Source organism: Pleurodeles waltl, chromosome 7 (genome assembly GCF_031143425.1).
Source record: "Pleurodeles waltl isolate 20211129_DDA chromosome 7, aPleWal1.hap1.20221129, whole genome shotgun sequence".
Classification (NCBI taxonomy): domain Eukaryota; kingdom Metazoa; phylum Chordata; class Amphibia; order Caudata; family Salamandridae; genus Pleurodeles; species Pleurodeles waltl.
Genome location: NC_090446.1, coordinates 1,239,453,785 through 1,239,468,697, shown reverse-complemented (window position 1 = coordinate 1,239,468,697; position 14,913 = coordinate 1,239,453,785). Strand labels below are relative to the sequence as shown.

Here is a 14,913-nt window from a genome sequence, read left to right as displayed (position 1 = left end):
GCTCATCATTCCGCAAGGCACTGCACTGTCCCTTCTCAAGTTTTTTACAGACAAGCTCTTTTGGATAGCCTTTCCGATTAGAGCGGATTGTGCCACAAGCAACAGTGTCCACTCTGAACAACTCCTTGAACAACCGAACTCCAGTGTAGAAGTTATCTACATATAAATGGTGACCTTTGTTAAACAGTCGTCTACCAAGTTCCCACACAATTTTCTCACTAACTCCAAAAGTGGGAGGACAACCAGGGGGGTCAATATTGGAATCCCTACCAGTGTAGACCCGGAAATTATAAACATATCCTGTACTACTTTCTGACAGCATATACAATTTAATTCCATACCGTGCCCTCTTGCTAGGAATGTACTGCCTAAAAACCAAACGACCCTTGAACAGGACCAAAGACTCATCTACAGATATTTCTTTCCCTGGAACATAGATCTCTGATAAACCAAACGACCCTTGAACAGGACCAAAGACTCATCTACAGATATTTCTTTCCCTGGAACATAGATCTCTGAAAACCGATCTACCAAATGATCAAGGACAGGTCTAATCTTAAAAAGACGGTCAGAATCAGGATGATCTCGTGGCAAGGCTAAAGCATTATCTACAAAATGCAACATCCGAAGAAGAAGCTCATACCGGTTACGACTCATGATGGCAGGAAATATAGCAGTTGCCATCAAGGGACTAGTAGACCAATATGAAGACAGCGGCGGCTTCCTTATCAGCCCCATCAAAAAAGTTAAACCCAAGAACTTTTTCAACTCTTCCAGATTTGTGGGAATCCACCGGCTAGCTCTAGAGTGTGGCCTAAGTCTGGCAGCGTTGTCCCTCAAAAACTGCTCTGCATACAAATTAGTCTGCTCAACAATCTCTTCCAAAAATATATCGTCCATAAACAACTCAAAAAAGTTGACGGGCAAAAAGTTTTCCGTATTAACTCGACACCCTGGAAAACCAGTAAACGCAGGCAACTGTGGCTGCTCCATGTTTGGTGCAACCCATGCGTCAGGTCTTCCAATGGGAAGCCTTTCAGCCGCTGGCTCCTGCACCATTGGCACATCACTGTCCTCCTCTAAAACAGGCCCTTCATCAGCACTGAGAGTGGCTTCATCATCAGATGATTCATCTCTGACAGAAAATTCACTTCCAGAATCCTGCACTTCCTCCTCCGCCTCAGATGCAGAGTCAGTCTCATATTCATGGTCAGAAGATGACTCAAAAAGCACACTAACAACCTGCTGAGCGGTCATCCTACGGCTGGCCATGATCCTTCCTACTAAAATTAACTGGACAAATACACCACCAACTACCAGCACTGTGTAAGATAAGTAACAAAGTATAGGTTTATCACTAAGAATTATAAACTCAAAAACTATACTGCTCACTTGCCTGAAAAAGCTTGACTCACCAGCAACTACTCTGCACAGCCACAGCAATCACCAACGATATCCCACTAAAAAGAGCAAAAAAAAAGCAAATTAGACATAAGACAACACAATAATCATTGTGCATAACTCTAAGGACAATTTCACACACAATCCTGCATTCAGTACACCACCTACAAACATGTCATTCATGCATTGCAACAATACTCACTTGGAGTAAATTTATTTACTTATCTAAAACATGCAACTACGCAAACCGCAGGACAACTACTGCCAAAACTGCAACAAGCCACAGCAAAGTCAGCAAAAGCTTTGAACTAAAACAAAAAGGAGAAAAACTGTTATTATCATAAAAGTAAATACTTCGCCAGTTGACAAACACTCCGCCACTAACCATTTTTTCATTTTCCCGTGTCTAGTCTTCTCTGCTTGGGGGAAGATGGGCCTAAAAAAAAAATAGGCCAATCTACCCCCAAGGGGAGGGGGCAGAAATCACCCAGATTACATTGCACCCTTTGGGGGGGGGGGGCCCTTGCCCAAGGTGCCACACCCCCACACAAAGCACACACACACATACATAGTATCCCTGGCGCTATGGGGATTCTGCCCCCCTTGGGGACAGAAAGGCCTAAAAAATAGGCATATCTGCCCCCAAGGGGGGCAGAACTGCCCAAAAATACATGTGGGCGCCTGGGGGCGACCCTTGCCCAAGGGGCCACCCCCCAACACAAAAAATAAAAATCAACAATAAAATCCCTGGTGTCTAGTGGCTTTCTGCCCCCCTTGGGGGCAGATCGGCCTAAAAATAGGGCCAATATGCCCCCAAGGGGGGCAGAAACGACAATAAATACATTGCGCCCCTGGGGGGAGCGACCCTTGCCCAAGGGGCCACCCCCCAACACAAAGCACACATACATACATACTATTTCTGGCGCTATTGGGATTCTGCCCCCCTTGGGGGCAGAAAGGCCTAAAAAAAATAGGCCTCTCTGCCCCCAAGGGGGGCAGAACTGCCCAAAAATACATGAGGGCCCCTGGGGGCGACCCTTGCCCAAGGGGCCGCCCCCAACACAAAAAATACACATCAACAATAAAATCCCTGGTGTCTAGTGGCTTTCTGCCCCCCTTGGGGGCAGATCGGCCTAAAAATAGGGCCAATCTGCCCCCAAGGGGGGCAGAAACGACAATAAATACATTGCGCCCCTGGGGGGAGCGACCCTTGCCCAAGGGGCCACCCCCCAACACAAAGCACACATACATACATACTATTTCTGGCGCTATTGGGATTCTGCCCCCCTTGGGGGCAGAAAGGCCTAAAAAAAATAGGCCTCTCTGCCCCCAAGGGGGGCAGAACTGCCCAAAAATACATGAGGGCCCCTGGGGGCGACCCTTGCCCAAGGGGCCGCCCCCCAACACAAAAAATACACATCAACAATAAAATCCCTGGTGTCTAGTGGCTTTCTGCCCCCCTTGGGGGCAGATCGGCCTAAAAATAGGGCCAATCTGCCCCCAGGGGGGGCAGAAACGACGTAAAATACATTTGCCCCCAAAGGGGAGCGACCCTTGCCCAAGGGGCTGCCCCCCAACACAAAAAATACAAATCAACAATAAAATCCCTGGTGTCTAGTGGCTTTCTGCCCCCCTTGGGGGCAGATCGGCCTAAAAATAGGGCCAATCTGCCCCCAGGGGGGGCAGAAACGACGTAAAATACATGTGCCCCCAAAGGGGAGCGACCCTTGCCCAAGGGGCCGCCCCCCAACACAAAAAATACACAGCAACAATAAAATCGCTGGTGTCTAGTGGCTTTCTGCCCCCCTTGGGGGCAGATCGGCCTAAAAATAGGGCCAATCTGCCCCCAGGGGGGGCAGAAACGACGTAAAAAGCATGTGCCCCCAAAGGGGAGCGACCCTTGCCCAAGGGGTCGCTCCCCTACACTAATATTCACTCACACACACACACATACAGAAATCCCTGGTGTCTAGTGGGCATTCCTGCTGCCCGATCGCATCGCGATCGGGCAGCAGGAATGCTCAAAGAGACATCGAGGGAAAGGAAAACCCTTTCCTTTCCCTCGATGCCTCTCTGAGAGCACCCCCACCCCGCACGAAGGTGAAATACTCACCTTCTCCCTTGACGCGCTGGAAGCAAATGGCTTCCAGCGCGTCATTCCCCGTTTCCATGAAATCAGCGCGCGATCGCGCGCTGACGTCATGGGGGGGCGGGGGGGGTGGGCGTGAAAGGGGAAGGGATTCCCCTTTCAGCCCTGGCCTGGGGGTGTTGGGGGGCGGCCCTCGGGGGAAGCGCTAGCGCTTCCCCCGACTGCCAGTCCCTGGACGTAATGGTTACGTCCATGGCGCCACACGGGCGCTGCCATGGACGTAACCATTACGTCCGTGGCGGGGAAGGGGTTAATGTACAGTGCCCTGACCCCGTATAATCCAATTATTGAAGATCCTTCACTTTTCACTCCCTCACAGCCTTGTGTACCTAGTCTTGACCTCAAAGATTAAGTCTTCACTTTTGACACCTTGACAGGTTTGCATACTTTGAGGCCCTCAGAAATTGTGGTTGAATGTCATCCCCTAATTTTACACCTTTCCCTAGAGTGCTTGTGGTGGGATGGGCTCTACTCTGGGGTGGGCGGCACAGTGTCACAAAAGAATCCAAGAAAGTATTATTTATCCTTATAATTTAATTTACTGGATCCTTCATTTTGAGATTTTTTTGATAAACAATTTTATTAAGTCTTATCACATGTAAACAAATCAAATAGCAGCGCAATACAGTAGGTAACACACAGACCACATATAGAAGTTCTTAACACTTTCACCAAATCCCCCCATTCATTATATGTAACTGTCCCAATCCATAATAGTTGGTCCACTTTCTCCAAATCTTTGCGTATTTACGTGGGGACCCTCGAGCCTTATAGACAGGTTGTTCAGGTTTGGCACACAAGTCCGTGCCTGCGCGCTATTCGGAAAGGGTTGGTGGAACTGCAGATCTCCATTTCCGGGCAATGTTGCATTTAGCCACCACCGTTGCCATCCCAGTCAGGGAGTGGTCACATTTAGCAGCCCCTCACCTCGTTGAGAACTGCCAGTAATGCTTGTTTTGGTATAAGGGTAATAGTGGGGTCACAGTATTCAGGCCAGGGTAGTCATGATACGGTGCTAACAGGCAGACGTTGTAGGGCACTGTCAAACCAAAGTCTGCATTGGAGCAGGGCCAGCAGCGGCATCCTGGGTTGGGTTGAACACCCCACCCGCCAGAGTCCCCAAGGGATCAGCTAAGTGATGCGCAGATAATTGAGTTGTGTAAGTCTAAGCCTTGAGGAGATTGTGATCTCCCGGGGCACCAGAGATGCCAGGGTCCACTCCGTCTCTCCAGTGGCCCGATCCTGTCCTCCTATTTCTGTTACAAGTCCAGGAAGCTGTCCGGGATGTTAACCACCAGGGTTCGATAAATTTGGGAGACCCAACACCCTGGCCCAATATACCCTTCAGGAGCTTTGCCCCTAGTGAGCTGTATTCGGGGAGGTCTGTTAGTCGGGACTTACAAGTTTGTGGGCCATGTCACAGTAATTTTGACATTTTATATAACCACAACCTATATGACTGTGTGTCTACAGTGTGTAAATAGATCAGAGCTGCTAATGAGTTATTCTGCAATTTATTTATTAGCAGGTTTATATAGTGCAATTAAGACCCAAAGAGTGGCAGAGGACTTTAGGTAGACATAGGGTTGTATAAAATTGTGTAATAAAATGTTATACAGTATAGGTCAGTAGAATCCAGTGAAATATATAACAAAGTAACATAAAAACATATACTTTGAATATAATTTGCAGAGAAAACTGCACACATTTTCTGATTGTTCCGAAATCTACTTTATGTGGCAAAATGGCTTTCTTAGTTGGAAGTGTCAATAAAATAGAAGACTTTTCAGCTTTTTTGAAAGCCTCATGGTGGAGTTCCAAATCTGGCCTAGTGTTTAGAGGAGAAGTTGGAAGGAGGTGTTGCCTACCAGAGATGGTCAATTTCTAGGCAAGGTAGTTGGAGTTTCCACATAATATGATTGCATGTGAGGTGTGAGTAATTTCCAAACATTCGTCTGGTGTATGCAGAGCCACTTAAGAGAGTGGATGAGATAAGATTGCACTTTCTTGCAGCCATGGCCAGCCTGGCATCTGCATGATGGGCAGCTGTGTGAGAGGCTATATGCAGTTTTGCTATTCAACAGCAAAAGAGATAGGGTTACAAGCTTAAAGCCTTTTTCCGGGATCAAAGTTTTAATTCTAGTGAGGAATTTAGGTTATAATTATACCCTTTCTATCATTTCATTGATGTATGCTCGAAGGTTTAGTCCTTTGACAGTGAAAAGTATTTTCCCTATACTCTTATCTGTTGTGGGTGCTCTCACACCCCCTCACCTCAAATATACTGATGGGTTAATCAAATTGTGAGTGTAGATTCTTGTGTGTGTGAATCTAAAGCATGAAACTGCAATTGTAAATCAAGCAGTTTGCTAACCTAGGTTCAATTTACAAATGGCTTTCTAAATAAAGCTCAGTGACCTGAAACACCTATTAATATTCCTCTCTTCTAGTTCATTATTTACATTTAATTATCTATCTACCTTTGCATATTACAGATAAATAGTCGTCATTACCACGCCCTCCAAAGTGCATCACTAACAGCAGCTTATGACTTGTTAACGTTTGAAGACAGCATTGCACATGATAATTGATAAGATCATTTGGTGACTAGACAACCATTTTGACCTTCATAATTTGTGCAGCACTTGCATTTCATGGGTTCACCTTATTAAAATGTATGAATGGAGGAATTTATTGTATTGTTTTACTAAATCCAAAATATATTTTCCCACCAGATATGACAGTACAAATCCGTATGAAATGATTGATGAAAAACATCTGGAGATAAAAAAAATGGAAACCACCATGGCTTCAATTTTTGAATCTGCTGCTTTGTTTGAAGTCAACGTACCAGATTACAAACAGATCAAACAATGCCGGAAGGATGTTTGTCTTCTAAAGGAACTTTGGGACATGATCACCCTGGTGAAATCCAGCATTGAAGACTGGCAGACAACACGCTGGAGGGAAATAAATGTTGACAACATGGACCTTGAGAGCAAAAGATTTGCTAAAGACATTCGGAATTTAGATAAGGAGATGAGGGCTTGGGATGCTTTCACAGGACTCGATAACCAGGTGAAAAACATACTTACATCTCTGCGAGCTGTGGCAGAGCTTCAGAACCCCGCCATTAGAGAAAGGCACTGGAGTCAGCTCATGCAAGCAACTGGTGTCAGATTCACAATGGATGAAGACACAACCCTTGCAGATCTTTTGAAACTCAATCTGCACAATTTTGAAGATGAAGTCCGTGGCATTGTTGATAAAGCAGTTAAAGAAATGGGCATGGAAAAGGTGTTGAAGGAGCTCGATGCTACTTGGAGCGGTATGGTATTTCAGTATGAACCACACCCACGCACCAGTGTGCCTTTGCTGAAATCTGATGAGGAGCTTATCGAAACTTTGGAAGATAACCAAGTCCAGCTGCAAAACTTGATGACCTCAAAGTACATCGCCTTTTTCTTGGAAGAAGTCTCAGACTGGCAGAAGAAATTGTCTACAGCAGACTCTGTAATTTCTATCTGGTTTGAAGTCCAGCGTACCTGGTCACATCTGGAAAGCATTTTCATTGGCTCTGATGATATTCGATCACAGCTTCCTGAGGTATGAATAAAACTTTACTGTACATGCTTTATTGTTGTTTAAGAAACAAAATAGGTGTCTTTGTCATTCACCTTGTGAGTGTTCTACACAGAATATATGTTTCACACCTAATTAATGGACATTTAACAAAAGTTGCTAAAATATCACTTTTGCTGTGTTGCAACCCTTCTCCCCCGTAACCGAAAGCTGATGACTGATTTTTTAGCAGATAAAGGATTGATGGTTGACACTTGGCAGCATCGCTGCAGTAGGTCCTGTAAAGGTTTTCTTAGTTCATGGTAAGAAATCATATAACTTTCCCTATGCATGCTTTCCTATAGGGGAAATGAAAGCCATGCTGCAGTGCTTAACATATATATTATGAACAATGTAGGGTTGTATAGTACATATGAAATGCAGTTCAGTCTTCCTTTGCACACCGTTCCATCGTGCGGTCTGTCTGTCCTTTTAACAAGCATAGAATTTGCTGTGCACTGTAATGGCCCTGGTGGGCATAGGGACAAAAGTTGATCAGAGCAGCAAGCATCACTGTGTTTTGCACTTCTTGAAAATAACAAGTTTCTGCTTACAAATTATGGATGGACATTTTATTAAAGTCACACTTCAGACAGCACACATCAACCATAAACCACTTCTGTAAGTGCTGTAAGGTTACAGTTAATGCTAACCTGTCGTTAGTAAGGGCTTTGAACTTGCTGCCTTTATAATTGGGAGTGGTAGTGAATTTAGAGCTTTGGCAGTTGTATCAGATAATGTTTTGATGTTGGTGGAATGGCACTCTTGTGAAACATATGAAGAAATAACGTGACGGGCCTAGTTTGGTTTGGAATCTCAACGTGGATAGGCAACAGTGTTCCTCCACACTTGTTTACATTTGCCTTCGAAAGAGTTTTGAAAAATTGGCTATGGTTGCTGTAGGTCCGACAGAAACATAGCTCTCGTAAGATAAGCACTAAATTATATATGTATGCCCAAAGCCTATGGATCTCTTTTCGATCAAATGTTTGAAACGGACCTCACAGAAATGAATATTCATTCATGCTATTTTATATTTAAAGAGGTGTAAGCACTTGTATACACAGCAAAGGACATTTCTGTAAGTGTTTCTCCTTTGATTTTGAAGGCACTTGGAATCATTAATGGGCAACCGTAAAGTTGCTTCTAAAAATGCCAAGGTTACTTTGCGTATGTGTCTTTAAATCACACCTTTTTCAGGGTTCGTTGATGATTGTATCATTTCACTCACTTATGAATTTCATAGCTAAAGCTAGTTGAATTGGTTTGTGCTTCAGCAAGTGGATCTTCATACCCAAATAACAAAGTTCTGTCATGTTGTCTCCCTTTCTGAATGTATACTTTCCTGTGGTAGCTTTTGTTAGATGTTAAAGTAGAGTGATTACATCCCTACTTCCTCTCTTGGGCATCAATATTTTCAGAAGCAGCATTACTACTGGTACGTGGAACTGGTTAGCTGCTTTTTTATACAGCAGGCTATCATCAACCAAGGATGGGTGTGAAGTTGCTCCAGCAACCCACCAGAGGTACTCAAACAATTACTGTCTGAAAGACGTTGTCTCTAAGATCTCGAGAAATGTCACGAAAGTAGTGTCCCTTTGCAGCTCTGAAGAAGCTGCCACAACAAAATCACAGTCCACAATTCTGGATTCTGAGAATTGGTGGACCACCAGCAAAACCCTGTCTGCCAAAAGCAGTGGGTTAGTGGACTTTTACAAGAGAAACCCCTCCCCTGAAAAGGATGGGTTCTCATCACTCTACAATTTGTAGATAACATACAGTGCCTTAACTGTAACGTGTGATGCCAAAGAAGAAAGCATGTTGCACATGCGCTTATACCTTTTGCTTGAGATCTAGATATAAACCATTGTGATACTGCAGTCTAAACATAAACTGGAGGCTACTGGTTGTCTTGCTTCTCATGAAAGCATGGGTATCATTTTAAGCTGTGCATCAATATAGACTCCTAATTTCTGACTAAGGCTAACGATATTGAAGATTGCAAGAAGCCAGCAGTGGAGGTCCGATTTCTTTTGAAAATTCTGCAGCATGGACTCTAAAGCTTGTATCCTCCCCTCACTCCACCTATAGAAACCAGACCGACCCTCGACGAGGAAATAGTCATTCCTCACGTCCTTGTGAAGTGGCCTGGCAGGAACTAACACGGAGCACTGGAGACAGAATAATGGAGCGTGCTGCCCTCTCAAAAGAACGTGAACAAAAGATCCATAGACCAGTTCTTGGCAAAAGCATAATTATCGCAGCATACTGTCTTATTGTGCTCTTCCTTGTCCATTAGCTTATGCTACTTGGTTTTAACTTGGCGCAGGAAACGTAATTCATCTCTGCCTGAGAAATGTTCATATCTTAAAGTCTAAATCAGATATTCAAACTCCATCTGATTTCTGGATAAAGCTAGGTATGCACTATAACTTTTATCTTAATCATTGCCATCCATTTTCAATCATTTATTGAGAGTACATATGTCCAGACTGTGAATATTAAAGTCATATTTTACAATCACATGATTAGGACAGACTTTTACAGTTTAATTTATAATATATCAGTTAATAATACTGTTCAATTGGCATTGTCGGGGACTACAAGAAGGGTGAAGGAAATGTCCTTTTACAAGGAGTGCACATTGCCTTGGGACTATTCAACAGCCCTCACACCACTGCAGAGCTGCAAATCATATCAGTACAATAATGAAAGAAAACACTGGGGAACCAATGAGCAAGGGGAATTTCGTAAACTTTGACACAGCATAGTGTAGTGTAAGGACTTAACCATGATCGCTATCATTGTATGTTATGAAGTAGGTATAACGCATGCAATCATAGTCTATTGGTATTTTATATCACATTTCTTACAAAAAATACATCCCCTTCACTTATTCGTACAGGATGAGAATTGTTCCCTGTGTTTCCTAATTCTGATTTAATTCTTTGCTTTTACAAGGAGGCAGCTGAGATTGATTTGTACATTTCTGAGCAAAGAAAATACCCGTCTTTTGACACTTTCTGCCAGTATTATTTCTACTGTCTTTGTAGACAATGTGAGTTGTTGAAAATTCTCTTGATACGGTTCTTGATAAAAAGAGTATTAATACTCACAGTTCACATTTGACTGCTGCAATATCTGCATAAGGGCAACTATGTTACTTCTGCTGCACTAGGGGCAGCTACTGTTGGACTGAACAAGGCAAAAGCCTGACACAGAAGCGATATTGAAATGGCTTTTAAATGTGCTGCCTTCCTTAAAGCAAATATCATCATTGAAATGAAAGATTATATGCAGTTTTATAGAAGAAGTTACATAATAATTGGTTTGTTTTCATTGTGCCACATTAAGTTTTGTCCACATTATTTTAAAATCTGCTTAATATGACATAAAATGTGTTTTAATAAGGTATTTTTAAATTAGAAGACACCATAGCAGTATAAAGATATTTTTGGGGAGCAAATTTATGAAACTCTTTATTTATTGGTGTTTTTAAGGATTCAAAAAGGTTTGAAGGAATCGATGCAGATTTTAAAGAACTTGCTTATGATGCAAATAAAACTCCTAATGTAGTTGAAGCCACCAACAAACCCGGCCTCTTTGAAAAACTTGAAGACATTCAGAACAGGTGAGTGTTTGATCTGGTTGCCATGTATGGTGTGATATATGTATGTTTGCAAACACTATTGTTAATAAATCCCTTTGACTTACTTCTCATATTATTCTTTGATAGCCACTACTCTTCTCACTTTATCCATCCCTGTCTATATTTTACTACTGATTCATTGTACAGAGTGATTAATCTACAGATACAGAATTACTTTTCTTCATGTCCATCCATGAAATTAAAATTTACAGCTCCTAATGTTCCCTCTACATACCATTTTTTAGGCCTGGCTTAACAGCGCAGTAGTCGCCAGACATGTGATCATCCTAGAAAAAGGGCACTAAGAAGCACTACCAGGAGAGGGGCTTTGGCCTGCCCACAAGTTGGCCCTTATTTTGGTAGCCTGGAGTACATGTTTTGATTAGGTCAATTTAGTGTGCTTCCACAATAAAGTGCTTACCATCCAACCAGCTGTGCTCATTGCGTTTATTTATCCAGCTGCCTGAGCTTCACCTTCAGTGCCACACAAATGGCCATTGTTAGAAATGGGGTCTTTGGTTGGCAGCCAGATTACCCCCTGTTCAAGCAAGGACCCTCACCCTAGTCAGGGTAAGTTACACACAATCCAAATTATTCTGTGCCCACCCTCTGGTAGCTTGGCACTGAACAGTCAGGCTTAACTAGAAGGCTATGTGTAAAGTATTTGTGCAATCAATCATGCAATAACACAGTATACACACCACAAAAATCCAACATACAGGTTTAGAAAAATATAGAATATTTAGATTAAGGTCAAAACAATCAAGATTTGATTTTGAAGGCACTTGGAATCATTAATGGGCAACCGTAAAGTTGCTTCTAAAAATGCCAAGGTTACTTTGCGTATGTGTCTTTAAATCACACCTTTTTCAGGGTTCGTTGATGATTGTATCATTTCATTCACTTATGAATTTCATAGCTAAAGCTAGTTTAATTGGTTTGTGCTTCAGCAAGTGGATCTTCATACCAAAATAACAAAGTTCTGTCATGTTGTCTCCCTTTCTGAATGTATACTTTCCTGTGGTAGCTTTTGTTAGATGTTAAAGTAGAGTGATTACATCCCTACTTCCTCTCTTGGGCAAAAATACAAGTTGAAATATCACTTTTGAAATGACCTATGATGTCTTTAGTTCTTAAAAAGCAATAAGTGTCTCTTGGAAGCACAAGGTATCTGGTTTGCGTCTAAATTATCCGCACTGGACCTCAGAGGAGGAGATGCGTGGAAAACAGAGAGGTGTGCGTCGGTTTCTCTGGGCGCACACAGATGATTCGTCAATGTTTTTCCACGCAGCAAGGAATTTTTATTGATTTCCGGCATGCAGGCTTGGATCCTCTTCAGGTTGCAGGGTATTTGGATACCCCGGGAATGATGTGGAGAAATCCTGGACGTGCAGGACGAAGTCCCAGGAGCTGCGTTGATCCGGTGGGTGATGCAGATAAATTTTTGTTGCATGGCAGGCGCTGCATCGATTCTTCTCGCAGGAAGTCAGGCTGCGTCATTCCGGATCGGCGTTGCGTCGATCCAGTGAGCCATGCGTCGAAGTTCTGGTCGCAACGCTGGTGCTGCGTCGATCTCTGCTCGGGAAGCCGGGCTGCATCGTTCCGGTTCGGCGTGCAGTGATTTTATCACTGCAGGGTAGGCTGTGTGTCGATTCTGTCAGGCTGTGCGTTGATTTTCACAGCACAAGGAGAGATAAAGGCCCTCATTACCGGCCGCCAAGATATGACCGCCGGGCGGCCGTCAATGCAGCCGAACCCCGCCTCGGTCATTATGAGATCCCCACTGGGCCGGCGGGCGGAAACCTGATTTCTGCCCGCCGGCCCAGCGGGGATCTCGGCCGCAACATAGGAGCCGGCTCCAAATGTAGCCGGCGGTGTTGCGGCCGTGCGACGGGTGCAGTTGCACCCGTCGCGCTTTTCACTGTCTGCATAGCATACAGTGAAAAGCTGCATAGGGCCCTGTCAGGGGGCCTCGCAACTCCCCGTACCGCCAGCCTTTTCCTGGCGGTTCAAACCGCCAGGAAAAGGCTGGCGGTCGGGGACTCGTAATACCCTGGGCAGCGCTGCCCTGGCGGATTATCACCGCCGGGGCAAATTTGGTAGGAAACCGCAGGCCCCGACGGTGCGACCGCGGCGCTACCGCCGCAGTCCTAATCCCCTCTGAAGCACCGCCAGCCTGTTGGTGGTGCTTCAGCCAAAACAGCCCTGGCGGTCTTGGACCGCCAGGGTTGTAATGAGGGCCAAAGTCTTTTTGGCCCTGAGACTTCAGCAACAGAAGGCAAGCTCAATCCAAGCCCTTGGAGAGCACTTCTCAGCAGAGCCAGAGGGCAGCAAGGCAGCAGGGCAATAGCAGGGCAACAGCAAGGCAGCAGTCCTTTGCAGAAAAGCAGTCAGGTGAGCCCTTTGGGCAGCCAGGCAGCTCTTCTTAGCAGGTTTAAGGCTGTGGTTCACAGTTCCAATCCCAGTAGGTATTTTGTCAAGAAGTGTCTGAGTTGGTGGGGTCAGAGGCCCTGTTTAAATACCCAAAAGTGCCCTTGAAGTAGGGGAGACTTCAAAGAGTGGCTTAGAAATGCACAAGGCCCCCTTTCGGTTCCATCCTGTCTGCCAGGGCCCCAGTAGGGGGTTTGGCAGTCCATTGTGTGAGGGCAGGCCACTGTCCTTTGACATGTAAGTGTCAGGCCCTCCACCCTCCCAGCCCAGGAAGACCCATTCTGTATGTAGATGTGTGCAGGTGTGACTGAGCATCCTGTGTGTGGGGTTGTCTGAGTGAAATGCACAAGGGAGCTGCAACTAATCCAGCCAGATGTGAACAGAAGGATTTAAGTGCAGAGAAATGCTCACTTGCTAAAAGTGGCATTTCTAAAATAGTAATATTAAATCTAACTTCACCAGTCAGCAGGATTTTGTATCACCATTCTGGCCATACTAAAAATGACCTTGTTACTCTTTTCAGATCAGAATCTACCACTCAAAAAACCATAATGTTAGCCTATGAAAGGAGCAGGCCTCACAGCAGTCTAAAACGAATTTAGGAGTTTTACACTACCAGGACATATAAACTACACAGATACATGTCCTGCCTTTTCGCTACATAGCACCCTGCCCTTTGGTTACCGGGGGCCTAATTTAGGGGTGACTTTTACCTAGAAAAAGGGGTGTTTAAGGCTTGGCAAATACTTTTAAATGCCAAGTCAAATTGGCAGTGAAACTGCACACACAGGCCTTGCAATGGCAGCCCTGAAACATGGTTAGGGGGGCTACTTATTTGGGTGGCCCAATCAGTGCTGCAGGCCCACCAGTACCATGTAATCTACTGGCCCTGAGCACATGTAGTGCACTTTTTCTAGGGACTTATAAGTAAATTAAATAAGCCAATTGGGTATGAGCCAATGGCACCATGTTTTAAGGGAGAAAGCATATTTACTTTAGCACTGGTTAGCAGTGGTAAAGTGTGTAGAGTCCTAAAACCAGCAGAAACAGTGTCAAAAAGTGGAAGGAGGCAGGCAAAACGTTGAGGGTGACCACCCTAAGGGTGTCAGGTCTAACAGCAATGTATTGCTATTAAGTGTCTTAGATAGCTAGATCATTTGCTGTGTTTTTCTCTGGCAGCAGCACAGGTGGGATGTAGGCAGTCATTAACTTTAGGCTTCACAGTGTAGTTTTGTGTTTGTGAGCCTGAGGCTACACTCATTTACATGAAGTTTTAGGTGTGGCATGACAGTACAACTGTTGTTTGACCTTATGTGATCAGCAAAAAATAGCGTTCAGAGTCCTACTGAGAAAGGGTTATGGACTCCACCCGCATGTTAGTTCCCCTTAGGACAGAATTTGATTGGTCTGCTATTGTATGCTTTACTAAAAATGCTGCTTCTGTTGGAGTTTTTGGCTTTGGCAATGTCTATACTTGATACCACAGTTACATACAGAGTTGGATATGTTGGCAAACCAATTAACATGGCTGTAGGCCTTATATGTTTATTATGAACTATATTAGGAAAGGCACTAGGCCCTACATATTTATTAAAGCATGTGAAGACATATTTTAAAGTCGGTAAGCAATTAAGTGTAGATTGTTATTACTTCGAAAGCCTAC

General features: G+C 44.3%; 1 protein-coding gene across 1 annotated transcript in view; it reads left to right on the top strand.

The window, feature by feature from the left end:
- DNAH9 (dynein axonemal heavy chain 9) overlaps nucleotides 1-14,913 on the top strand; it is a 975,671-nt gene that overhangs the window by 256,870 nt on the left and 703,888 nt on the right. The window contains exons 20-21 of the mRNA XM_069200368.1: nucleotides 6,286-7,156; nucleotides 10,672-10,802. Of these exons, the coding sequence (XP_069056469.1) occupies nucleotides 6,286-7,156; nucleotides 10,672-10,802 (1,002 nt within the window). The remainder of the gene's footprint in view (nucleotides 1-6,285; nucleotides 7,157-10,671; nucleotides 10,803-14,913) is intronic.